General features: G+C 53.1%; 1 protein-coding gene across 4 annotated transcripts in view; it reads right to left on the reverse strand.

The window, feature by feature from the left end:
- TXNRD3 (thioredoxin reductase 3) overlaps positions 1 to 25,435 on the reverse strand; it is a 38,674-nt gene that overhangs the window by 11,911 nt on the left and 1,328 nt on the right. For 3 of the 4 annotated variants that reach the window (XR_010384732.1, XR_010384731.1, XM_031471093.2), the window contains exons 2-13: positions 22,023 to 22,083; positions 20,910 to 21,019; positions 19,177 to 19,281; positions 18,934 to 19,006; positions 17,475 to 17,594; positions 13,303 to 13,445; positions 11,971 to 12,086; positions 11,112 to 11,337; positions 10,384 to 10,476; positions 6,528 to 6,604; positions 5,883 to 6,039; positions 3,085 to 3,192 (exon numbers count right to left, since the gene is read on the reverse strand). Coding sequence is in view for 2 of the 4 variants with exons in the window: in XM_031471093.2 (XP_031326953.2) it covers positions 3,085 to 3,192; positions 5,883 to 6,039; positions 6,528 to 6,604; positions 10,384 to 10,476; positions 11,112 to 11,337; positions 11,971 to 12,086; positions 13,303 to 13,445; positions 17,475 to 17,594; positions 18,934 to 19,006; positions 19,177 to 19,281; positions 20,910 to 21,019; positions 22,023 to 22,083 (1,389 nt within the window). In the remaining 2 variants the exon portion in view is untranslated. Of the gene's footprint in view, positions 1 to 3,084; positions 3,193 to 5,882; positions 6,040 to 6,527; positions 6,605 to 10,383; positions 10,477 to 11,111; positions 11,338 to 11,970; positions 12,087 to 13,302; positions 13,446 to 17,474; positions 17,595 to 18,933; positions 19,007 to 19,176; positions 19,282 to 20,909; positions 21,020 to 22,022; positions 22,084 to 22,376; positions 25,256 to 25,435 lie in introns of those variants that run through there. The other variant, XM_064496152.1, reaches the window with a different exon arrangement.

Consider the following 25,435-nt stretch of genomic DNA (forward strand, 5'->3'; position numbering starts at 1 on the left):
CTTTCTAAGGCCCTAAAAGGAAAACCTTCCCGCCCCCTCCGGCTTCTGGCGTCTCCAGCGTCCCCTGGCTTTTGGCAGCGTGAGCCCAGTCTCTGCTTCTGTCCTCACTGGCCTCCCCTCTTCCATCTCTTACGAGGACACCTGTCACTGGATTTGGGGCCCACCGAGAACACACAGGATGACCTCAAGACTCTCAATTCCACCTGCAGATACCTTTCTCCCCCTCAGACAAGGTCACGGCCACAGGTCCTGCAAGTGGGCTGCGGACATATCTTTCTGAGAGTCGCCATCCAACCCACAGCACGGCTGTCATCAAAATACACAGACAAGAACACGTGTCGGCCAAGACGTGGGGGGACTGGAGCCCTTACCATTGCTGCTAGGAGTGTAAAACGTCTGGGCTTCTTCACTCAGGCCACCGTGGCATCTCCTTCCCTCTCTGCCTCCCTCCTGAGTGGCGGTGTCAGGGGCGGAACGACTGCCTTTGAGAACAGCAGTCTACTCCTTTTTCTCTGCCCTTTGGGTAACGCCTCCCCTCGTGCTGGCAGGTGTGTGAGTAACCTCACCTTCTGCTCGCATCCCAGTCACAAGCACAGGAAGCTAGAAGCCCAGAGACTGCGCAGGGAGAGCCGGTGAGCTTTTGGAACAACAGACCAGAGTGCTGGACCTCTGAGCGGTGAGGGCAGCCTCCCTCCATGGGCCTCGTACTGCAAACAGCGAGGAGCTAGACTGTGTGTCTGAGCACTGGGACCTCATTACAGGGTTTGAGGTGGGGAGACCGCACTGGTTTTTACTTTTAAAAGAGTCTCTGGCTAATATGTGATGAGCAGACTGGACTGGGTGGAGAGTGACCAGGAGGCAGGAGGTAGCAGGGCATCGGCAGGAGGTGATGGCGGCTGAGCGGGCGGGGAGGGAGGGGGAAACAGGCATAAATGGGTTCACATGAGACACAGCCTGGCGGCAACCCTGACGGGACTGCCCGGAGGCCTGACTGCTGATGGAGACCAACAGGGAAGAGCTCAGGGTGCTCTCAGGTCTAGAAGCACATTTAGGGTTTCTTTCTGGAAACCAAACTTGTCATTGGATTCTCAGAGAAGTTCATATTAAACAGGTTAAAACCTTGATTTTACTACACAGTTCTGCGCTAAGTCAGGGCACCAGGGAGCCACACGTTAGCACAGCCCTATCCTGGAGCCTTCGGGAACCTTTCTCCTCCCACCCCCCCCCCCAACTGAGGTACAGCTGGCGTCCAACATCAGGGACATACTTTCTCTCACGCTGACTTGGGCGTCATGCCAGCGGCTGCTCTTCTGGGTCTAATAAGAAACAGTTCTAGAAGACCCACTACTGCATCTACTAGGCAGGAATCTTAAGGGTATGATTCACCAAATCTCAGTGCCCCTTTTAAGGAACTTGAAGGAAAGGCTCTCAACTCTCCCTCCTCAAGGCAGGCAGCAGGAAACTCAGAGTGACATTCTCAGCTTAACCCTAAAGCAAGCCCGCAGGCCTGACGGCATGAATTCTGTGGCCAGGTTAACCTTCCTTCTTGCTCCGTCTTAGTACTTCTACCCTCACTTTCTCTTCTCCCTAATATCTTCACTTTAAACGGTATTATATGTGTATTTATGAGAAGCGTCCTCAAATCTCTTTGTAATGGCAACATTATAAAAATTCCAATAGATCAAATTTTCGGTCCTGTAAAATGCAAAAAATAAATAGGTGTATAGACCAGGTGAGCTGATGTGCAGTGAGCGGCAGGAAAGAGACCTTAAAGTCACTGCACAGACGCGGGAAATTTTCCTGGGAGGCGCCCTGCACCTGGCACGGCCTTCTCCATCCTCCCTCTCACCTGCCTGCCTGTTTACTTTTTCTTAATTTCAGACAGTTTTAGAGCTGAGTGTTAAATCCGTAATTGTTACTGTCACTCTTCCGAGCCCCAAGTAGAAGTTCACAAATGCAAAAAGGAGTTAATTATATACACTGATCAAATAATGTCCTCTAAAGTGCAAACTTCCCTTGGAAAACACCATCTAACATGATGTGATGAAGTTGTGATCATTGTGGTTCCCAGCACCAGAGGTGTGGACGAGAGTTCAGAAAAGTCACCGGACCGTTTAACTCGAGTGTATCTGCTGTGGTTTAAAGGGATTCCCAGCGACAAAGGGAGTGGACTGAGAATTCAATTCTCTTTTCCTCAAAACATCAAGTGGTCCCAACCCTCTGACCCTGTTCACTTCTCCCTCCCTCCTACATGGGGAGAAGGCGCAGGAGAAAGCCACTCAAACCACCCACCAAAACACAGTGTAAGAAAGTATTTACGAGGTACTTATGTCTGGGCGGGCGGAGACGGGGAGGGGCAGCCATCCTTTTGGGAGTCTGAAGAGCCCGCGGCCCCCAGCAGGCGGCAGCCCTGAAGCTGCCCAGCCTCCCGGGGCCCGTGGACGGGGCCTCCTGAAGCCACGTGCCCGAGGCCTGAGTCCAGCTCCCGCCTTGCCAAACCGGAGCAGGTGGACAGCTGACCCAGCTCGGACCACCTGAAGTCCCTCAAGACTTGGAATTCAATCGGTTGGTCGTCAATCAGTCCCTCCAAAGACCAGTGCTACGGGGTAAACCCGGGAGCAGCAGAAAGGCCGTATTTTGGCCACTCTGTGCATTTCCGTTTCTGCAGAAACAGAAGAATGGACAGTGCGTGTGCACACACACACACACACACACGCACGGCAGGAGGGGGGATCGTGGAGATGGCCACCAATGCTGGCTCGCCCCCTTCCTAAGGCCTGAGACAGGCCTGCAGGCTCCAAAGACCTCATAACCTCCTTGCAGAAGCTGCCCAAGTAGACGTCTGTCCCTGTGACTCAGGAGTCCTAATGCACACTGGGTACAGCCTTCTTCCCCAATTGTACAATTATTATTAGTTTGCTAGAAAGAGGGTCTAAGTTATTAAATTTCCCACTTTCCTGAAATAGGAAAAGAATTTCCTACAGTATAATCATTACAGTAACTTGCAAAACAACCAAAAAAAAAAAAAAGTGCCTTAACCGTTGACTAGAGAGAAATTCTTAAACTGAAACAAAGCATTCTTACTTCCAGATTCTCCCTCTGATACTCCTGGGCGGCCCTCTCCTCGGAGAGCCCACAGCAGCCGTACTCCAGCGGCGTGAACACCACGGTCGGAACGTTCACGTAGTCGCACTGGAAGACAAACAGGTCACAGTCTCGCACCTCAAGACGCTCTGACAGTGAAGATCCACAATGTGCACACGTGTGAACAGAGAGCACAGCTGCCGTCCAGTGAGCACCCGTCACCTCTCAGGGGACCCAGTTACACTGAGCACACGGCGACCTGGCTCCAGGGCAGGGGCTACGCACGGGCCAGTGATGGAGGCCAGTTCACTGGACACTGGGCCACCCCAGCCTTGTCACATGTCACGTGACCGCACCCCTGTGGGGGTGAGCACTCCTGGGTGGGGTGACTGGCCCGGACCACCGGGGGGATGGCCACGCATGTGGGGACTATCACACCACGGGCCAGGATCTCACAAGGCCGAGGCTACAACCAGACCCCTTAGGGCCCCTACAGCCTGAGACGGACCGAGAGGCCGACGCGGGAAGACTGCACAGTGGGAGACCGGGCGTTCGCCGGGGAAGGCGAGCGTGAGCACAGGGAGCGTCCCCGCCCGGGGGAGGGGGTGTCCCGGGGAGGGCGGGCAGCAGGGACAGCCAGAGGGGAAGGCCACTGTTCTGCCCGCTCCCAGAGCCCCTCAAAGGGCACCTGCCCGCAGCATGCATGTCCCCCAGCCCCGCCAACGAGTACAGGCAACTAGGTCAGGGAGACCTCCAACTCAAAGAAAGTAAGAAGCTGGCCAGAAGTCTGAAAGGTGAGCTCTGTCGGTGACCGTCTGTCTTTTGCAGGATATGCCCCAGAGGCCAGGGGAGAATCCCCGAGGTGCTGAAGCCCCCGGGCGAGGCGCCGGGCCCAGAGCAGCAGTGAGACCCCAGCCCCAGCCAAGCGTTTGTTTCCTTTCCCAGCGCTGCCGCTGTGTGGTTCTCCTTGACTTTTCTGAGGCCTCAGACGCTCGTCAGTCTGCTCATCAACCCCGCCCCCCACGGCTTACTAGGGACCCCCCACCCTCAGCAGGTGCTCTGTCTCCTGCTTCGTAGTAACTGAGGAAAGTCAACAGGAAATTCCTCAACTTCCCCTTTCACCTAAAGCACATTCTCCACAGCCTCCCCCACTTGAACGTGGCCGTGCCTCCGCCCCCGCAGCCTCCCCTTCAGCCCTGCTCCCTTGACCTCCCTCTCCACACACGTGGCTCTGTCTTCCCATCCCTCCGGCCGCGGCCGCCACGGTGAACTTCTGAGGACCCCAGGCAACTGCAGTGCCTCTGCACACCCGAAAGGCTCCTGCCCTGGGGCTGGGGCATCCTCCCTGCCCACCCACAGCCCCGGGCCCCACTAGGGCCAGCAGAGCCTCGGCCCTGGTCACCCCCACCCACCAGCGCCACAGGTGCACGACCTCGCGGGGCCCCTGCATCGGAGACGTGCATCACACATGTCCCCTACGAAGAGCATGTGCCCAAAACAGCCCACCAGACTGGCTCGTGCAGAGCATCAGAGGAACCCAGAATGCGCAATGCTCTACTAGAAGAGTGGCCTGGGTCCACCAAAAATCACAGTCGTGAAAGAGAAAGCAAACAGACAAACGGGGGACAGAGGCAGGGGCTGCATCGGACTGAAGGGGACGCAGGCGGCCGAGGAGCCAGGTGAGCTGTGTGACTCAAACGCACACCCGGGACACAGACGCCGAGGGGCCAGCATCGCTGCGCCCACCTTCACCTTCTCAACACGTAAGTGCAGCTGTGGTCATGAGGGTGGCCATCCTGGTCCACTGGGGATCCATCACTGACCTCTGCCACTTACTGCAAGAAGCTCAGCAAAAAACCAGCCTAAGCGTTGTAATTCACACACTCAGAAACGGAGAGAGAGCAGACGGAGGCGCCGGCGAAGGCCCGAAGGTAACTGTGACTACTCCCCCCCGCGGTCTGACGTCTTTCTAAATAAAAAGCTGCTGAGGGAAATGACGGTCTTCAGCAGGCCCCACGGCCTGGAGAGGCCACGCCGGCTCTTCCCTGTGCCACCACAGATCTTTCATGATCTGGAACCAGGTGAATTTTCCAGCATCATGCCTAACTGTATTCTGTTGCACCAACGGCTCTGCCTGCATACAGCCCAGCTGCTCGGAGCACCGAGGAGGGACATTCTCTGTGTGGGACGGGACACTGGCATCCTCCCCCACCACCCTCATCTGCTAATACCGCGCAGGGCCACATGCTCCCGAGCCCCACGACGCCCCCATCCAGACAGAACCCACATGCAGAGAAAGGTGCTTTTCTTGTTGCCTTCTTGTGAGAAACGCCCTTGGCCTCAATTTTGAATTGTTGCTCCTTCCACAAGGCCCACCTCACATCTGTGATCGGAGACTACGAGGGCAGAGGAGGTGCCAGAAATCACCTGCTCACACCACCAGCTTCATGGATGGCCATGCTGAGTTCACACGCCGAGCTGGCGAGGGCCAGGGGCTGGACCGGGCCAGGGGCCCCTCTCGCTCGGTGGCTGTCACCTCCCACTTGGGACACCTTTTCCAATCCCTGCAGCCTGGGAAGCCCCTGGCAACCCCTACATGTCACTCGGCACAACATCTTGCATATACAGATACACACGAAATGTTTATTTAAACCATCAGTAAACAGTTCGTAACTATAAACGATTTATGGGAGAAAGCTTCCCTCGCAAAACAAGCCCACTGTGTCGTCGCCACTAATTTTCTTTAAGTTGCAACTGCGATTTAGACATTATCTCAAAAACAACAGCGAGAAATTTACCTTTTCTAAACAGCCGCCAAAAAGTCTTCGAGCCAGCAGCTTGCCCGCCTGCATGGCCACGGGGGTGAGCTGGGGCTTACCCTCCAGGACGTCCCCGACAGCGTAAACGTAGGGCACGTTGGTCTGTTCCATGTCGTTCACGGGAATTTTGCCATTCCTATCGGATTTTGGAAGGAAGAAATCCATTGTGACAGCACGCTGGGACACACCACCACTCCGGGAGGAAGACTGGCTCCACAGAGGAGGCCCAGGAAGCTCCCGCCCCCCACAGGACCGGGGGCTCTGGGCTGCGGCTGAGGAACCAGGCACACACTCTGGATGCTGGTGGTGCCTCCAGGCTTCCCCAGACTCACACTTACAGCTTCTCTGCTCATAGACATAAACACCATGCTGCCTCACGCAAAGTAGGTGAATATATTTCCACAATCATTTTTTAGTAAAAAAATGCCTCAGATATTTAAGGAACACAAGAAGAGTTACCCATGGACTAAGGACAAACCTGGACTACAGAGCTGGCACTTATTATAAATAGACGTAAAGCAGTAAAACTCCTGCACCTCAGGGATTAAGTGGGGCTTCCAAGAGGTGGTCTGTAGAAGCGCTTTACTTTGTGCCGCGATGGGCGACGACGCCATGGGTACTTACTTCTCATTGATTTTGACACCAATCTTCTCCAACCCGATTCCCTTCGTACAGGAGTCACGACCGATGGCCAGCAGAACCTGGACTTAGAGAGACCAAGAGCACAAGTTACCAGCATCACGGAGGAAACAGGGAGCATCACCGGGGACCCTCCAGGCATTCCAGGGATAATTACAGAACATTAAGGACACCCTATGCCAATAAACCTGACAGCTTAGATGAAACAGATTCCTCGAAAGGCACAATTTACCGAACTTACACACGGACAATTCTGAATAACCCTAGGTCATGGGCTGCACTGTGCCCCCTCCCCAAATTCACATGTTGAAGTCTGAACCCCTGGGACCTCAGAATGTGACTGTGCTTGGAGATGGGGCCTTTACAGAGGCGGTCAAGGCACAACAAGGCTGCTGGGGTGGCCCCAATCGTTTGACTGGTGTCCTTACAGGAAGAGGAGACTGGGACACACAGCACTAACTGTGTGGTGGTCGCAGGAGCATGCAGGGAAGGTGGCCGTCTGCACGCCAGGACAGAGGCCTCAGAAGACACCACCTGCTGACACCGTGATCTCAGAGGCACGTGGCAGGCCCAGCGCACGTGGCTGCGGCAGCCCTAGCAGAACAGCGCCTCCTCGCTCATCACAGAGGCTCAACTCACAGGTTATCAGCTTCCCGCAAATTACCTCCAGACCCAGACAGCATCACTGGTAAAGTCTACAGAGCACTTAAGGAGTGACACCAAAGGTATCAGACTCCCGGGACGAGGGAGAAGGGGCAGGAGGCCAGCAAAGACACGGCCACAAGCAAACAGGGCGTTAGAAGAAAGAAAGTCAGGCGCCAACCCTCCTTGTAAACACAGACGCAGGCTCCTTCACGAAATGGTAGCAGGTAAAACAGAGCAACATGAAAAAAAAGGATAACTGATGGTGACCAAGTGCTGTGTCCCAAAAACGCAAGTCTGGTTTAACACACAAAAACCAACCAATGCAATTCATCATATTAACAGAACAAAGGAGAAAGCATCTAATCATTCCAACAGACGCGGAAAAAGCACTTGAGAAAACTGAACCCCCTCTGAGGATTTTAGCAGCACCCTCAGCACACTCCAAACAAAAGAACACCCCCCAGCCCGGGAGACGCATCTGCGAAAACCCGCGAGCTTCGGCCCCAGCAGTGACGCGAGTTTCCCACCCAGGGACTGGGCGACATGGAACTCTCTGGGATTCCACTCACCTCGGCTCTGGAGGCTTAGACAAAGCAAGAGAAGAAACAGAGCACACAGACTGGAAAGAAGAAGCAACACTGGGTTTCACGCAGAATAAGCCCTAAGAAGCCCCAATACTGTCAACATATAAAAAGCACTTATATTTCTACATACTACCAACTAACCATTGAAAATTAGTTTTAAAATACCGCTTACAATAGCTTAAAAATATGAAATGCTTAGAGATAAACTTCACAAGATACATGAAAGGCCTCCAGAGCAAAATCATAAAACATGGCTGAGAGAAGCTAAAGCACTTGTAAATAAATGGAAAGACACACGAGATAGGTTCATGAACTGGGAAAGTCAACACTGTTAAACGCCAGTTCTACCAAATTCATCTACAGCAGCAACTCAATCCCAATCCCAATCCCAGCAGGTTTTACTTTTCTAGAAATTGGCAGCTGTTTTCAAAATTTACACGCAAAGTTGGAGATCCCACCCACCCTGGTCTGAGACTTACCATAAAGCTTCAATGACAAAAAGAGGTGGTGCTGGTCCCGGGTCAGAGGGACAGACAGACCCACGGTTAAAGGTTACAAGATTTCAACAAAGGCACCCCAGCAATTCGGTGGGGGAAGGGAGTCCTTTCAACAGACGCGCCTGGACACGAACACGGAGAGAGAGGTCCCAACACCCGCCGCACACTGCGAACAAGTTAGTTCAAGGTGAATTACAGACCGAGACACGGAAGATAAACTACGGAGCTTCAGGGAGAAAACACAGGAGAACATCTCCCCGACCTCTGGGTGGAGCACACAGACAGCATCGACCAATAAACCGAGCTTCAGAAAGACTGTAAAACTACTGCTCGTCAGAAGTACCACAGGAAGTAAACAGGCAAGTCCCGCCGAGAGGAATGTTCACACACGTCGCCTGAGAGGCATGGCCCCACGACACGCACCACTCCCGCAGCGAGGGACACAAGCTCAACACCCAGCGAAGACGGGCTGGATGCTCCAACAGACACTTCAAAGGGGAAATATTTCCGTGGCCAAACACACACGTAGTCATCAGGAAGATGCAGACAAACCTCTTTTTGTTAAAGAAAATTGAATATATCTTCATAGAACATTCTAGGCCCAGGTGTTTGCATCAGTGAATTCTATCAAAGAACTAATTCTAACATGACACGAATGCTTCCAGAGACTAGAAAAAGAAGGAACATATTCCAAGCTTCTTTCAAGAGTTAGAATAACCCTGACACCAAAATCTGAAAAGTTCAATACAAGAAAGGAAAACTATAAGCCAGTACAATTCTATGACTGTTGATGCAAAAATTCTAAATAACCAAATCCAACTATATATATATATATATATATATAAAGCATTATTAAGCTGGGTTTATACCAGGAATACAAAGTTGACTGAACATTAAAAAATTAATGTAAGTCAACACACTAACAGATTAAAGAAATTTTTTTCATCATTAACAGCTACAGAAAAGAAATCTTACAGCTAAACATCCACTCTTGACTTTTAATAGACAAACAAACAAAACCCCAAAATAACCAAAAAATACTTAGCAAACAAGAAATAGAAAATGATTTCTTAGGGAGGAGGTTATAGCTCAGTGGTAGGGTATCCCCTTAGCATAAACAAGGTCCTGGGTTCAATCCCCAGTACCTCCATTAAATAATCAATAAACAAACAAATAAATAAACCTAATCACCACCACCCCAAAAAAAGAAAAAAAATTTTTAAAAGAAAATAATTTCTTTAGCTTGTTTAAGAATATCTACCAAAACCCTACAGAAAGTATTACTTTCTGGCATTGGAGCACTGAAAACTTTCCTGCCGACAGAGAACCAGGCAGGAGCGCCCGGCTCTGCACTTCTCCACACCGACTGGAGGCCGAGGGGAGTGCCCCTGTGTGAGAAAAAGAAGGGGAAACGGGAAAGGTGGCAAAACCATCGTTCTCACACACAACATGAACACGTATAAAGAAGACCCCAAATAATCTAAAGATAAATGATCAAATACAAGGTCAGCAAGGTTACCGAACACTCAACCAAACCACACAGATCAGCAGCACTTCTGTATCAGCAACACACAGGTAAAGACAAAGACATGTTTTCAAAAAGCATCCTCTGTAACTACACAAAAATGTGTAAGTGCCTAGACGCAACCCTAGCAGAGGGCGCTTCGACGTCTGCAGAGAACCGCGGGAACTGCCGCGGACGCCCTACGGAAGAGGGCCTGGACGGCCGGCGGCTGCGGGCACGTCGCGGGCTCCCAGCGGACCCCAGAGGCCACGCGACGCCGATCGAAGTCTCAAAGGCGGTGATCTTAGTCTTGTTTTTGTCATACATATTTTTGGTGTTGGTGACCCTCTTTACATTGTTTACTGTTTTAACCCAAAGAAATCATGTTTTAAGAGCATACAAAACATACATGTACAGTTTATGTTAAAACTACAAACTAGTTCATAAAAGAAACGCTGGTGCCCAGAGGTCCTCAGCGAGTGAGAACCGCTGGGCTGCCCTGGCTGCTCGCGTTTGGAGCGCGGATTCCCCGGGAGCAGCGCCAAGGCCGTCCGGCCTCTGCTCCAGGCCGCGTTCCGGGCGCAGCTGCACGTCCACGCGGCCGGACTCACCGTGTTGTAGACGCCCTCCACCGTCTCCGGACCCTCCGTGGACCTGGCCACCACCTTCAGCTTTCCCGGCGAGCCCTTCTGCAGCTGCAGCACCTGGCGGGGGAAGAGCGCGGCGCCGCCGCCCATGGGTGGTCAGGCGTGCGTATGCGTGTGCGTGTGCACGTGTGTGTGTGCGCGCGCGCGCGCGCTCAGGTGCGCGGCTGGGCGGACGGGAAGCGGGCCCTCAGCGGGCGCGCTCTGGAGGCAGAAGTGAGTTAGCCGGCCGGCCGGCGGCAGCGGGAGGCACCCTCCCAGGTGTCGGCTGAGGGGTCGCGGGGACCCGGGCCCTTCCTGGGAGCGGAAGTGGGCCCGGAAGGTGGGCGGGGGCTCCGCGCTGTCTGGAGAGGGGCTGGAGTGGAGGCGCTCCCACACGTCTCCACGCCCCCGCCCAGCGGCCCCGCTGGACAGGACGGGGGCCAGCCTGGCTCCGACCACAGTGCCCGCTGCGACCCTGACAGCAGGTTCACGGGGGGCCAGAAGGGAGAGGCAGGGAGCCGCTCGTGTGCGCGTGCGTGTGGCCGGGGCTGGCCGGGGCCAGGCGGGCAGGGGAAGGAGGGTCCCGGGAGTGGGCGCCGGCGGAGTGGGGGGACGCAGGCCCTCGTGCTGTGACAGGAGTGACCAGGGCACAATAAAAGGCTCGGGGAGAGTGGAGCGGAACAGCAGGACCAGGCGTGCCGTCCCGGACTCACCGCCACCGGCACGAACTTCCGCAGGAAGCGCACGCCCAGCCGCTCCAGGGAGGAGCCCAGCCTCTCCGCCATCTCCTGGTCGAAGCCCCGCAGCAGGACGGAGCGCACCATGACCGTGACCTCCAGGCCCAGGCCGGCCAGGAACCCGGCGCACTCCAGGGCCACGTAGGACGCGCCCACCACCAGGGTGGCACCCGGGCAGTAGGGCAGGGAGAAGAGGTCGTCACTGCCGAGGGAAGGGACCGGGCTCAGTCTGCGGGAGCCTCCACTGTGTGGCCAGCTTGGCTTTTAGCAAATCAAATTAGTGGCCCACCAGCAGAGAGTTTTTAAACTACAAAATGGAGTAGAAGACACCAGACCACATTCTATGAAATGAGAAGAAATTCTGCTTTGTCTGGTGTGTGTGTGTGTATGAGTACACCGGGACGACCCCCAACAATGTATTTCTTAAAGTGCACCTGGTCAGAAAGGCTTGAAAGCCCTTGTCCCACTTTATGCACCAGGGTCACATGTCCTCTCTGTGGCCGTCCGAGGAAACTCCTGTTACATCTGTGTCAGGATGGCGTGCGTCCCTGGAGTGCTTGGCTGTCATCACAGACACAAACCCTAAAGCTCACCGTGTTCACGTCTTCACTCTGGGCTCCAGGAGGTTTACAGCCAAACTCCCAGGACAACCGCCTGGGAGCCTACAACACACCCATGGGCACCAGTGTGACCTCGTCAGCCAGCCTGTTATCTCTGCCCTGTTACGTTAACTACTTAGCGCCTCGCACTGTGTGTACTTTGTCATCAGTGCTAATCTCCTGTGAAATGAGACGGGGAGACACGTAAACACCATATAGCTCATGGTTGATCTCACCTCGTTATGCAGTATTCTTTAGCTCCTTGGATTCCCAGATACCGCGGCCTCTCCCCTGTTGCTATGACAAATTTGGCAGCAGTATAACACGTTTTCTGTCCTTTTCCATTGGTCGCCTTGAAAACAGAAAAGTAAACTTCACTTTTCAACAACCACCGGAGATTCTGACACCCAGGGCACACTAGTTGCTACCCTTTGGAGACTCCCATCAGCAGGAACACAGGTGCAAAGGCAGTGACGCGTGCAACACCTCCCACACGGAAAACACCGGTCAGCAGGATGGGAGGGGAACAAGCGGGGCCTGGCTGCGGTTGGGAGCAGCCGTGGGGGAAGGCGGGCAAAGTGGCGTCTGAGGAACATGAATGCCAGGAAGTGACAGGGAAAAGGGGCACCAGCCACAGGCGAAGTCAGACACAGGTTGGCGCCAAACGTGCAGACTCTTAACATGCTAGCATGAAAATCTGGGCCCTGAGGAATCTACAAAGGTTGGTCCTTGCTGTTTATTTTCAATGACACAAGCAAATCACAATCACAGTTTCATTAAGAATTAAGAACCGATGGGTGGTCTGAACAGTGGATGGAGGGAGGGCCGCCTGGAGGAGGCGCCCGGCAGACCAGCCAGGCTGGAGGGGGCGTCCTGAGCGCAAATGGGAGGGGCAGGCTCTGCACAACCTGAGAATCCAGCGCCCGGCTGGGACTCCCTCCCTGTTCCACGTGGCCATGCACTTTCCCAGTTTTCAGGGACCAGCTGAGACCTTTCTAGAGACAACAGGTGACGAATGACCACAAAGTGACCTGGAACCTGTCCACACCCCATGCTAGCAAAGCAGAGGACAAAAGTCAACTGGACGCTGAGGGTGACATCTGACTGTCTTCCTGATCCTGACTTTAAATGTCTGTGTTCACTTTCCACACATCAGTCTTACAATACACAATGCTACAAATACAAACTATATAAAATACAGTAAGTCAGATACTACTTTCTTAAATAATTCTGACCATAATTTAATTAAAGGATAAATTAAGCAAAATATGCATTTAAAACCCTCTGATACTAGTTCTTTTATGAATAACATATATTCGAGTTCTAGTTAAGGTTTCATTTTTCAAAAAAATTAGACAGGTAAAATTTTGACCTGTTTAGACTTTTGACCTTTGGACGGCTGAGCGTTTTCCCCAACAAAGCTAACAAAGCCAAAAGGCAAACAATAACTGAAAACCGAGGTTTCTCTCAAGGGCCATTTCTTCCCTGTAGCCAGGGAAGCGGGAGCAGCGCGGGGCCAGCACGAGCAGAGGGGAGGACGGCGGCCAGTGGGACAGGCCCCCACAGACCTTGACTTTATGGTGCTCCACAAACTCTCCGTGGGCGTTGACGTAGGCCACAGCCTTCTCCCTCAGCGACAGCCTGCAGCCCCAGTTCAGGGAGCCGACGTGGGTCTGCACGGCCTCGGTCAGGGTCCCCCAGTTGTGCTTCACTGGGGAGAAAGCAGGGGGGAAGGTGAGGGGACTGTGCGTTCACCCCAAGCAACACCTAACACACGAGCCATCCTCCGTCTGTACCGTGTTCACAGCAAGATGTGAACAGAAGGTGGTGAGCAGCCTGCACCAGCGAGACAGCCCGCTGGCTGGGACGCGTGCAGGGAAGGAGGGAGGCCACACGGCCCAGATGCACGTCATGCCCCTTCCTAGGACGTCGCCTGGTTCGCATGTGTCCCCGCTCACACCCAGGGCCCGGGGGTGCCGCCCAGCAGTGATGCCCCCACGGCCCTCTTGCCCTCAGACACCTCCTCCCGCCCCCCAGACAGCACTCATCCAGCCCCTAAAGACCGCGGACCCCGAGGACCTTGGGCACCCTGTGGCTAAATCCACACTTCATGTGCCCTTTAGTTTCCGGTTCTCGTGAAAGATACTCTGTGCCAGAAGTTCCAAGACGAGGCCGCACCTCAGGACCCCACCAGCATTTTGGAAGCGCCCCTGTTTCACTGATCTGCCCGGTCCTGCAACATAGCACCGCCTTCCTGAATACTGAGGGAAGCCCTGCGCTCAGCACTTTCTCAAAGCAACGCAGCTTCCCTCACACACTTCTTTTCCAATATGAAATTCAGAGTAATCTGTCAAGTTCCAAAAAGAAAACATTTTTGATATTTTTCTATTTTTGCTGCATTTACATAAACTTTACCAATTAATGCTGAGATAATGTCTTCACAATATGGAAACATCCCTTCCAAAATTGCAGTGTTTTTGTTCTCTTTTGTATTTTCCTTGTATATTGTGTACACCTCGAGTTATTTCTGTTGCAGTTTTCCATTGTAAGTTTATTACTGCTGGTACATAAGAAAGCTGTTGTTTTTTGCACACTCATCTTATGCACGACCTACCAACCCCACAAGCTCCCGTGCACCCAGGCGTCTGGTGTCTCATTCCTCCTCCTCAGACGTGTGCCCCGGCCACCAGCAGCACCATGTCAGGGTGGCACTCACAGCCCTGACTCCCGACTTCAATGCAAACACCGCAGGCTCTTCCCCGGTGGATACCTGCTTCTGCATTTTCTTGGTCATGTACAGGAAGCATCAGTTTCTTTATTTCACCTTTTTTTAAAAGCAAGAACGGATGTGAGATTTCCCTGAATGCCCCTGGAGCTGAAGTCCAGGTGGGCCGCTGTGTGGTTTTCCACGATCCTACGATGGCCCCTCACGTGGACTCCTCGCCTCCCCAGGTGCGCCCCCGGCGGTCACGGGGCTCTCAGGACGCCCTGGACGGGGCTGGCTGATGGTTTTTCTAGAGTTTTGGCATGTCTGTGGGCCTTAGTTTTCCATTTTTACACTATCTTTCTGTATCATATGTCAACTAAAAAAATGAATTTTTTTCCTTTTTCTAAGGTCTACAACAGTTTAAATTATAGAGACAGATCTGTTCCTTGAAGATTTGAAACAATTTACTTGTAAATCTGTGGCATCTTGGGGAATGAGTTGTCCTTAGACAAGGTTTTCTTGATGACTCAGGTCAATTCTAGTCATTCATTTTCCCGGGAGACACTCTTCACTGAGATTTAAAATTCTCACCACTGGTCTGGTGTGATCTCGTCTGTCTGTGGTTAGGTTCCTCTCCTCACACCTAACATGTGCTTGTTAGACTCCCCCCCAGTTACAGGAGAGTCTTGATCAGATTTGCCAAAGAGCTGCCTGCTTTATTTGTATTTTCAAATATACTCCCAACTTTGTTACCAGTTCTCCTCGGGGCGGGTGCGACTTGGCTGACTCTTGGGTCTCATCTGGCAGTTGCTCACTCCGCCTCTCTGCTGCCAACACCATCGTTTTAGTTTGCGTTTCCCTGGCCTGTCTTTTCCCATCACCAAAAATCTTCTGGTTTAAAAACTGAAAATTCCTGTATTTTCAACAGTTCTCTCCTTTGGTTTTAGGCGTGTGTCCCGTCAACACATGTGGAAGAACTCTGCTGCTCGCCCAGAGTCCGGCCCACTCGAGGTGGCCTCACGTCTGAGTCGTAGTCTGCGTCTGCTTTACACTTACACGCTGTTTCTTTGCACACTGCCCTGCCTCTGGGGCCGCTGATGCCACCTGCAAGCTCTATCCCGACACCCTGCGGGCGCCCTACACTTACACCTGTGCCCTCGCATCACGAGCGACAGCATCCACAGGGCCTCCCGGGACAAGGTCTCGCTGCCCCTTCCCTCCTCCAGCCTCTCAGACTCTCCCGGCCGCCACTGAGCCCCAAAGGCCACGTGGCAGCAGGCCAGGCACCCCAGAACCGCATCGCAAAATTAACTCACAAGTCTTCTGTACACGGGGAACTTCAGGAAGCCAACGCGAGACTTCACCCACTCAAGGGAACTGGTTTATCAGAGACATGAGGCACAAGGCGAGTTCGGGAACACTGACTGGCCCCTCCCCGCAGTGCAGCCGGGGCAAGGCTGGTGTGGACGGAGGGCCTCTCCCCCTGCAGGGGTGCCCATGTGTCCTCCCCATCACTTCAGAAACAGGGAGTGAGCATCTTTAACGTTGAAGAGACTCAGCCACCTACCAGCCAAATGCACCTCATTCCAACCCCATTCTGTCCAGACTGCACGCAGCGTTTCACTCGTCAGTCCTCTTCCTCGACTCCCTAGGCCCCAGATCCGGCCCCAACACCACCCTGCTTCCTGCCCGCCCCCTCGGGCATGAGCGCGGCTGAGGCTGCGTCCGTTCTCTGCCTTGTCCCCCAGATGCTCCGGGCCGTCACAGCGGCTGCTGACACCTGCACCCTCCCGCACGCCAAGGCTCCACGGCCAGGCCGCTCCAGGCCTCTCTCCAGCCAAAACCACCTAGACACCCCACCCCGCCAGGATGCTCCCCGTGGGCCTCCCCAGAAATTAAACTGCCCAGTGCAGGGGGCCTCAGTTTGTCTACAACCAGCTGACACTGCAGTCTGACCATAAGCCCCCGTGGAGCTGACCGTCTGGGGACATGTGGCCACAGGGAACCCACTGTGCTGGGCTCCCCCAAACCCACCCGTTTCACCCAGCCCCTCCCTCCCTCCCTTCCACAACTGAATCAGCACACTGGATCCACAGGGTCACAATCCCTGGGGGAGGAGACAAGTCGCTGTAATTTTTTTAAAAAGTCCACACATTCTTCTAATGACACAATCACCTGTGCATATATAAGCTGCCAACGCCACGCCTTAAACCCTCTAAATCCACCCGCCTCTCAGGCCTCGTCCCTGCGCCGGTGACGCAGCTGCGCCCACCTCCCTCCTTGTCCCTGGACCCCCCCCCCCCAGCCTTCTTCCTTCCTCTCACTGGCCTAGGGGTCAATGTTAAGCCCTTCAGGTGGCACTAGAGACTCGGCTCCCCCAACACTGCCTGCCGTTCCCTGCATCTTCACGGTGTGGGTCCACTGCTCCTGTCTCGAGTGTCCTACTTCTCTGTGACCTTTGAGACGCAGCTCAAGGGTCACCTCCGCTCCTCAAGGATCCCAAGTGGCCCCAGGTAGATGCTCAAAACCTCAGCACGAATGACAGGGCACTGAGTCCCCCCTCGCTGCTCCAGGGCAGCAGTGAGCGGGTCCTCACCTCTGCACTCTCAGGGCCTCGCCAGAGGGTGTTTATTGGTGACTTTGTTTTCTGCCTTTCATTAACCAAAGACACATAAATGCTGATAGAAAAAAAAAACCAACGTCCTCACAGCAACAAACAAATCCACACAGTGATGCTCACTCCTCTCATTTCTTTGTGCCTGAAAGAAACCTGAGAACAGGGACTCCTCCCTCTCGGATCCTGCTGGGGTTCAGGATGGCGTGGCGGCCACGGCTCCCTCCCCAGGGCTCAGGCCGTGAGGGGCTGGAACCCACACCCGTGGGTGCTCGGGGACCAGCTGGCACACGGGGCCCCCAATGAGAGCTTATTAGACTAATTTCAGACTCAGCTATGGAAATAAACCAGCAAGTGTTTCCGAGAAACCCAGCCTTCCTTCTTTTCTCCCGATCAGCATTTTATGCACCGTCACCCACCTTGTTGACTGAACTCCCAGCCAAACCTCCTCGAGTCGGTCAGCGCCTGTCCCAGGAGGGCGGCCTGGTGCATCAGCTTCTTCGGGACACAGCCGACATTCACACAAGTCCCACCAAGGCCTGGGGAAGAGGCAAGAGTCTCAACACTGTGTGTGCATATGTGTGTGGTTTTACACACGTGCAGAGTGGGTGTTACTAAAACACAGAAACGACAAGCTCGAGCGGTTGTGGGTCCACATGACACCCACAACAAGATTCACTGAACTTGCTGACCCGGGTCCAGGAAGGAGGCACCAGGCCAGGCTGAACGCGGGCGCACACGTGAACAGCCTTCCGGGGACAGAGTCCCAGTCTCTCACTCAGGTCTGACCTGCAAGGGATCGGGACCAGGTCAGACTAGTGAGGCCAGGACTGCGGCTTCAGCCTTCACTTCCATCACCCCCACTCCCCTGAGACGGCAGGGCCGCTGCCAGCTGCCGGGTAACATCCACCCAAATCTCCAACAACCTGGCACAAGAGAAGAGACCCTCCCAGATCACAGGCTCCCAGGTGATCAGGCTAAATGGGCTGATTCTGGGCAGGAGGGAGGAGGACGGGGGAGGGAAAAAAGACGAGTGGACAAACCCCACAGAAATTATGAGAAAAATCACATAGGTTAGCTCTACTATATGAAATACCAGGCTACATTTTTTTGAGTAAGTTTTGAACTTTCAAAAACAACTTTCAGGCTTTGTAGGGGTTCTGGCAGGAACCAGGTGGCAGACAGGTGAGCACAGTCCGCAGGGATCATTGCAGGGGAGGCAGGAGGAGCAGGTGGGCGAGGGGGCCGTCCCAGCCCCAAGAGAGGGGCCAGGGCCCGGGGAGTGCCGCCCACCAAGGCAGGTCTGTGGGGACAGACCAGCGGCCGCCCCGGGGGATATGACCCCACTCCACACCCCTCCCAGCACCCTGACGGCCCCGCTCGACCAGAAGCCAGAGGGCACACCCCCCAACTTGTCAGCCTTCTGGGAGCGCAGGAAATACCCAGCACAAAACCGATGCATCCTCTCCTGCAGTGAAAAGAACACGGGCAGGTGAGCAACTCGGTCCACAGCAGAGTCCCAGGGCAGGAGCTCACCCGCAGGGACCACACGCAACAACCCGACTGACCAACTGCAGCCACTGATGCAGGAACACAGAGAGGCATCAGGGCCAACTTAGGTGAGCAGGACGCGGCAACCCCGTGACCACAACTGTGAAAACACTGACGTGTGCACCAACGTTACTCTGGCAGAAGTGCTGGAGTACTGCGGAGTGGAATCTCTTCTTTTTGCAAAATCTCCCTTAATTACTTTCAAATTATCTTCCCAACTTCTCTGGTTAACGATGTGACCTGAGGTTCAGTCTCCTCACCCCAGAAATAGGCTGGCTACACTTCTGAGGCTGAGCCAGCCATCAAAGCAACAGGGAGCGCGCTTACCCCACGACGTGCCCTGCGGTGACGGGGCCACGAAGTCCAGCACCATAACCTTCCTCCCCAGAACGGCAGCTTCCTATGGAAAAGGCCACGTGGAAGTTTCCCCGGCACTCCCCCAGCCTGTCCCGCCCCTAAAGGAAAAGACTGTGCTCTGACAGTCTCTCCTCTTCACGAAACCAGCTATTACAACAAGAGCTCAGACCGTCCCATCAGGAAAACTACCTCCGGCTTTCACCTCCTTCCTACCTGCGCACACGCAAGGCCGCCAGAGCCACCGCCAATGACAATGAGGTCGTAGTCGTAGGCTGGGTCTTCCTGAAGGAGCTTCTGCAGTAAGCCGCTCTGATGTGCCTGAGGGTCAGTCCCAGAGAGAACACAATGACTGGCTTTGAAATGTCTCTTTGCACCCTGTGCTTAATCAGCATACATTCTTTCACAGAACCGTGGAAACAACTGGCCTACAGTTCACGTAAGCTGGAACTGCGAACTTATCTGGGTGGTGCTCAACTAGTTGCAACAGACGCCAGAGCACACGTTTCTGCTCTGTTACCTGACCGCGAGGCTTGTGTCACACGGCGGAGAGGCCACAGCCTCGCGTCCGCGTCAGACGAGCTCACTTCTGAGCTCAAAGCTCAATCGTCAAAATACTACAACCAAGTCCAGTTCGGCAGCCCAGTGCCACTTCGCAGACCTTCCCACTCGCTTCTCCTGCACAAGTCTCTACTTTGAAAACAATTCTCGGGCGTTGTCAGCAGGATGTGCACTTTGAATTTTTTCCTTGTTTCTCATAAACGGACCTAAACGTTGCAGCTTGCTGTGAACTTTCTACACAACACTAAACTTTGTCTCTTCTCTGGGGAAGGGTCAGTAGGCTGGTCCCGGTCCCCCTGCTCGGCCCTCCTTGTGGTCAGAAGCAGCTCAGATGCGGCTGGAGGCCCCACGTCTGCATGGAGTCAGCCACAGGCCCGTCTCAGTGGCTTCAGGCCCAGCGGTCCTGTGCAGTGGGAGTGCCCCGGACCCCAGACTAGCAGATCCGGGTGGTCCCCAGAGGCCGGCGGCCTCCTCACCCTCAGGTGCCCTTGGGGAAACTGCCTCTGAAACAGCTCTGCCCAAGGTAATACCTTCGGTCTCGAAGTGGAACTGGCATCTGCGCAGCCCACGCCCACCTGCGACAGCGCGTTCCAGGCGGGGACTCGCAAGACCAGCACCTGCGAGGGTGCTCAGGGCTGTGACCGCGGTGCTCACCCCCCACTGAGCTGGGGTACAGCCTCCAGGACCGATAAAGCAGACTGTCCGTCTCCAGATGCCGAAGCTGACTGACCCCGGATGGACCCACAGCGTGGGCAATCCTTTCTCCCAACAATGATACGATTCTTAATTAAAATCTAAGTGTGAGTATTTGATCCGCCCCTGATGACCTCCACTTGCACACATACATAAAGGGTAGGATATAAGAGCAGACTTTTAATAAAAGAAAATAACCAGTTAAAATAAGGACATTATTTCATAAATACCAACTCTTATCTGTCTCTACTTAACTGAACGGCTGCTGCTCATTTCTGTACTCCAGGGATCAGGAGGTCACAGCTTTGCAAAGCTTGCAGGGTCAGCAGCCTTGGCAGGAGCCCCACACACCCTGGACAGTGTCGGCTGACCCCCCTCACCAACTCCCCCAAACCTTCAGGAGGAAAGCAGCCTTGTTCCCGTTCCCATCAGAGGACAGCGCAGGACGGCCCCTCCGCATGTCCTGCAGCCTCACTCAAAACTTTCTTCTCAGCTTCTGAAGTTTGCCTTGGTAGAAAAGCTAACTTCCCTTAAAGCATCAAGATTATCTGATAATCATCCCACACGCTTTTGATTTTACGAGCTCCAAGAGACAAATGAATAGACTTTTAAAAACTATTTCCTTCCCTTTTAAATACTTTTTAAAAACAAAAACTGAACACGCAGCATTCAAGAACACATGATACTATGATCACCTGGAAAGTCCGGTCGCACCCACCCACGTGCACTTTATTCACAAAGATGTTGGGCACGGTGTTCTGATGAGTGATCTCCGACAGCACTTCCTGAACGCTGGCCCCATTGTCTATGGAAGAAGATTAAATACGTAAAGACACTGAAAAGGATCCAACCTTCGTGAGCTGAACTGGGGCGTTAGGACATGCAGATGCTCACAGGTGCACATCCACAAGGGTTAGCACGTGACAGACACAAGTTCACTCAGTGAGGACTCGAGGGGACACCCAGGTATTCAGAGGAAGCCTTAAAGAACACAGACCAGTCTACTGACTCTTTTTAAGATGAACGCTTCTAAATTAAGTTTGGTTTATACTTCAATAATGAGGCCGAAACACATCGGAATGCTCTTTAAAGAGCAAATATGAGAAAAGTCTGCTTCAACAGTAACAATTCAGAAAACACTTCCTACAATTACATTAGAAAAATCTTTACGGTCATAGTCCAAAAGGTATCCTCCACCCCTTGGAACGGGACCACAACTGCTTGAGACTTCCTACTCGGTATACTCTTTAAAAAAGTCTCAGAAAGGCAAGAACGTTTTTCTCATTAAAGAGACTTGGCTAAAAGGAGGTGAGGTCCCGTGAAGAGGAGATCAGTGTCCTCTCCACGACGGCCCCGCCCTGCAGAACCCCTGCCTGTGCAAAGCACGCAGACGACAAGAAATCAAAGCAGACAGCTGGACACCAGCCCTGAGCGCTGCCCCCTCCACCCCCCGCCATGGGTCCGGGCAATACAATCAGGAAATCAGGGCAGATTCATTTCACTGATTGCAGCTTCCTCGGTTTTGCTAGAAAGTTGGCAGATGCGTGTGAAATGCCTGAAGTATTTCCAGGCTTCTACATCTTCCTTCTATTCCCTCTCCCCAAATACAAAAAAACAAACATATAAACAAAATATCTACACCAAATTCTTTCCATGTAAGAGGTTCATTTTCTGTGTGGTTGAATGTGGATGAAAACAGTGCACGTACCCAAAGACACAAGAGCAAACTGAATTCAACAAGGCAAACAGAAAGAAGTCAATCTTGCTGATTTCAACACAAACAACAGCATGTAAACCATTCTACTTACCAACTTGATCAAGTTCCAAGATATTACATTCGACTCCCAAGGAAGAGAAGAGTTCTTTAACCTGCAACAAACACGCAGCTGAGTTTCAATCCCAGACTCAGAGTGGCTGTGAGACACGGGCATCATAACAGGGGCGACCCACCAGGTGTCGGTCAGGAGCATAAGCTCTGGTCAGCGCTTCCCCTCCCTCTTCGCCTCTTCCCAGAATCACCCCAGCCCACATCTTTCCTTCTTTTACAGTCTGCATCCCTGACTTCCAAATCTGTAACTTTTGCCCAAGACCCTTTTCTGAATTTAAGACAGGCAACATTTCTCCCCCCGGGTGTCCACAGGCACCTCCCAAGTACAACTCACCTTTTTCCACATTCCTTTTTCTCTTTCTGCATTTTCTTTCGATTGTCATTAAACCATTCAACAAATATTTATCCATCCAACACCTGCTGTGGGTCGTCCATTGTTCCACACACTCAGGATGTGACAATGAACAAGACACGACCCCTGCCCTTTACCCACGCTGCAGGGAAACAGACGAGGAAGCTGACAATTCCACCCTGTCCTCATTCACCAGCTGCCGGACACGAAGCCCTAGATCCTTGCTACCCAAGCAGGGGACAGAGGACCAGCAGCAGGATGTCTCCAGGATAACTTGTCAGACACGTGGAATCGGGCCTGGGTGCAAACCTGCCAAACACTGATGCGAGTCACCCTGAGGCCTCCCGCTCCTGCACCCTCTTCCTACCCACACCGACTCCCACCCACCCACTCACTTACCGAGTCTCAACAAGCCTCTGTGCTAACCTAGCTCATCTTCAGTTCCCCACAACTGCCACCTGGAGCCAGCAAGACCTGCTACTGGGACTTCTGTGCCAACCTGAGTTCTCCTGCATCCAGGGGTGCCCCCCCGCTCTCTAACCTGCAGGCAGAGATGTCCTTTAGAGCCCGCTTTCACCCCTACTCGAACTCTGTGAGGCCCGAGGCCCTCAAGGTAGAGCCCAGAGGATGGAGGCACGAGGCGCTCGGCAGACCTCCCTGGCAACTGGTGAAAGCTTTTCAAAACCAGTCATTTAAAGTCTCTGGGAACTGAGGGCACCCAGCGTCTAAGGACACACTTACCCTACAGGCTCTGCTCAACACTGGTCAGAGCAGGGAGAGTGCGAGCACCTTCCCTTCTCTGCCCGGGGCAGTGCGGCCCCACGGGGACAGGCCACCGTCATTTCTCAGCGTCCCCACAGCTCTGAGGGAAAAGCCGCCTTCCTCCACCCACCCCCACCCATAAATCAGAGCCTCTACCGCAGGCGCAAATACCAGGGCCCTGACCACCCCGGCCCTGGCCCACTCGCAGGGCGAGGGTCTAGGCTGGGAGAGAAGTCCAGAAAACCGGAGGCTACAGTCCCAGCCAGAGTCTGCTCATAAGCAGGGATGTCACTCCAACAGCAGGGAGTCACTGTCCCCAGCCCCAGCGCTGGAGCAAGGCCAGGGCAGCAGGTAAACCATAAGAGCAGAGAACTCCAAACTCCATCTGAAGGAGCTGATGGTATTTGAAACAGACTGTGGGAAGTTCAAGTGCCCTGAAAACAATGGGGGTTTCAGTGGTGAGCAGTTAAGAGGAGGCTGGAAGGCCCATCCCAGCAACAAGCTAAACCGGGAGCCAGCTGGTTTATCAGAGAGCCAGGAAAGACGTACCGAAGCACAATCCTTCTAGGGTCAGAGCAAACCACAAATTTGCCTCAAAAACTGCCTCTGCAAAGGGGCCCAGGTTTAACCGGATCGAGGCATGGAACAGTGCACACCTCAGGCGCTGTCAGAGCAACAGAGCAACCGGCCCGCAGTGAGTGGGGCCTAGCACCAGGCAAGGTCCTGACAGAGCCCAGCTAGCGCCTGTCACCCCAGAGAGGCTGTGCAGACCCTCTGAGGACCGTCAGAGGTTCATCTTCAGGTACAAACAAACTTCCCCTCAACAATCCAGCGAACTCACTGAAAAGAGAGAAACAAGCAAACAAAAACAAGCCACAGAGGAGGAGGGCCCAGTACCTGGAGCCTCAACTGTCCAGGTGTCCACAAAATGCCCAGACAGACAAAGAAACAGGAAAGTGATACACAGGGCTAAAGCAGTCTGCAGACCTGCCTCTGAGGGCTCCCAGACACCACGCTGAGTCAGCAAAGTAGCCACACGTGTGAGTGTGTCTGAGGGACTGAAGACACCATCCCTCAGGAGGTGGAGGAGGTCTGACAGAGTCTCATTCAGGAGAAGAGATCAATGACAAGAAAGAACTACAGAAAGGGACCAACTGGAAATTATGGGATTGCAGGAAAGCACAATGGATAAAATCAAAAGCCCCCCAACGGCATCTCACGGTAGGTCTGAACTGGAGAGTCACACAGCCGAGGACACACGCACAGAGACATCTTTAATCATCAGGGACATGCAACTCAAACCGAATGAGACACCACCTCACATCCACTAGGATAACTACTACCAAAACAAAAATACAAAAAACCAGGGAATAGCAAGTGTTGGCAAGGATGTGAAGAAACTGAAACCTTTGGGCACTGTTGGTGGGAATGAAAAACAGTGTGGCCACTACGGAAAACAGCATGGTCATTCCTCAAAAAATTAAAAACACATAGAAACGTCATATGAGCCAGCAATGCCACCTCTGGGTACACACCCAAAAGAATTGAAAGAAGAAACTCAAACAGGTATTTGTATACCTACATTCCCACCAGCAATATTCACAACAGCCAAAAGACGGAAACGACCCAAGTGTTCATCAACAGAGGAAGTATAAACTAAATCGGGCCCATTCACACAATGGAATATTATTCAGCCTTGAAAAGAGAGGCAACTCTGACACACGCAACAACATGGATGAACCTTGAGGACAACAGGCTAAATGAAATAAGCCGGTCACAAAAGGACACATACTGCACATTTATATGAGGTCCCTAGAGCGGTCAGATTCGTAGAGACAGGAAGCAGGATGTCAGCTCCAAGTCCAGGGGGAACAAAGCTGGGGAGTGTGAAAAGCGCACGGGCAAACCTTCAGGAACTAGAACAGGAGAGGGTATTTACGACCTCCGAGTAGACACAGACTTCTGAAATAAGATGCAAAAAGCACAAACCAGAAAAGAAAAAGAGTGACAGAATCAACTACATTAAACTTCCAAACTTCAGTTAACCAAATGATCCCATAAGGAGAGTGACAAGAAAGCCAGATCTGGGATTTTCCATTACATATAACCAAAGGATTAGTATCCAAAATACATAAAGAAAGCCTACAATTCAATGCCAAAAATAAAAATAAAACAATCTAATAGAGAAATAGGCAAAACCCCTGAACTTCTGCAGAAGAGGAAACTCAAATGGACCTGTAAACACACAAAGAGATCTTCACCTTCACTGGGGAAATGCA

This window comes from Camelus dromedarius, chromosome 17 (genome assembly GCF_036321535.1).
Source record: "Camelus dromedarius isolate mCamDro1 chromosome 17, mCamDro1.pat, whole genome shotgun sequence".
Lineage (NCBI taxonomy): Eukaryota > Metazoa > Chordata > Mammalia > Artiodactyla > Camelidae > Camelus > Camelus dromedarius.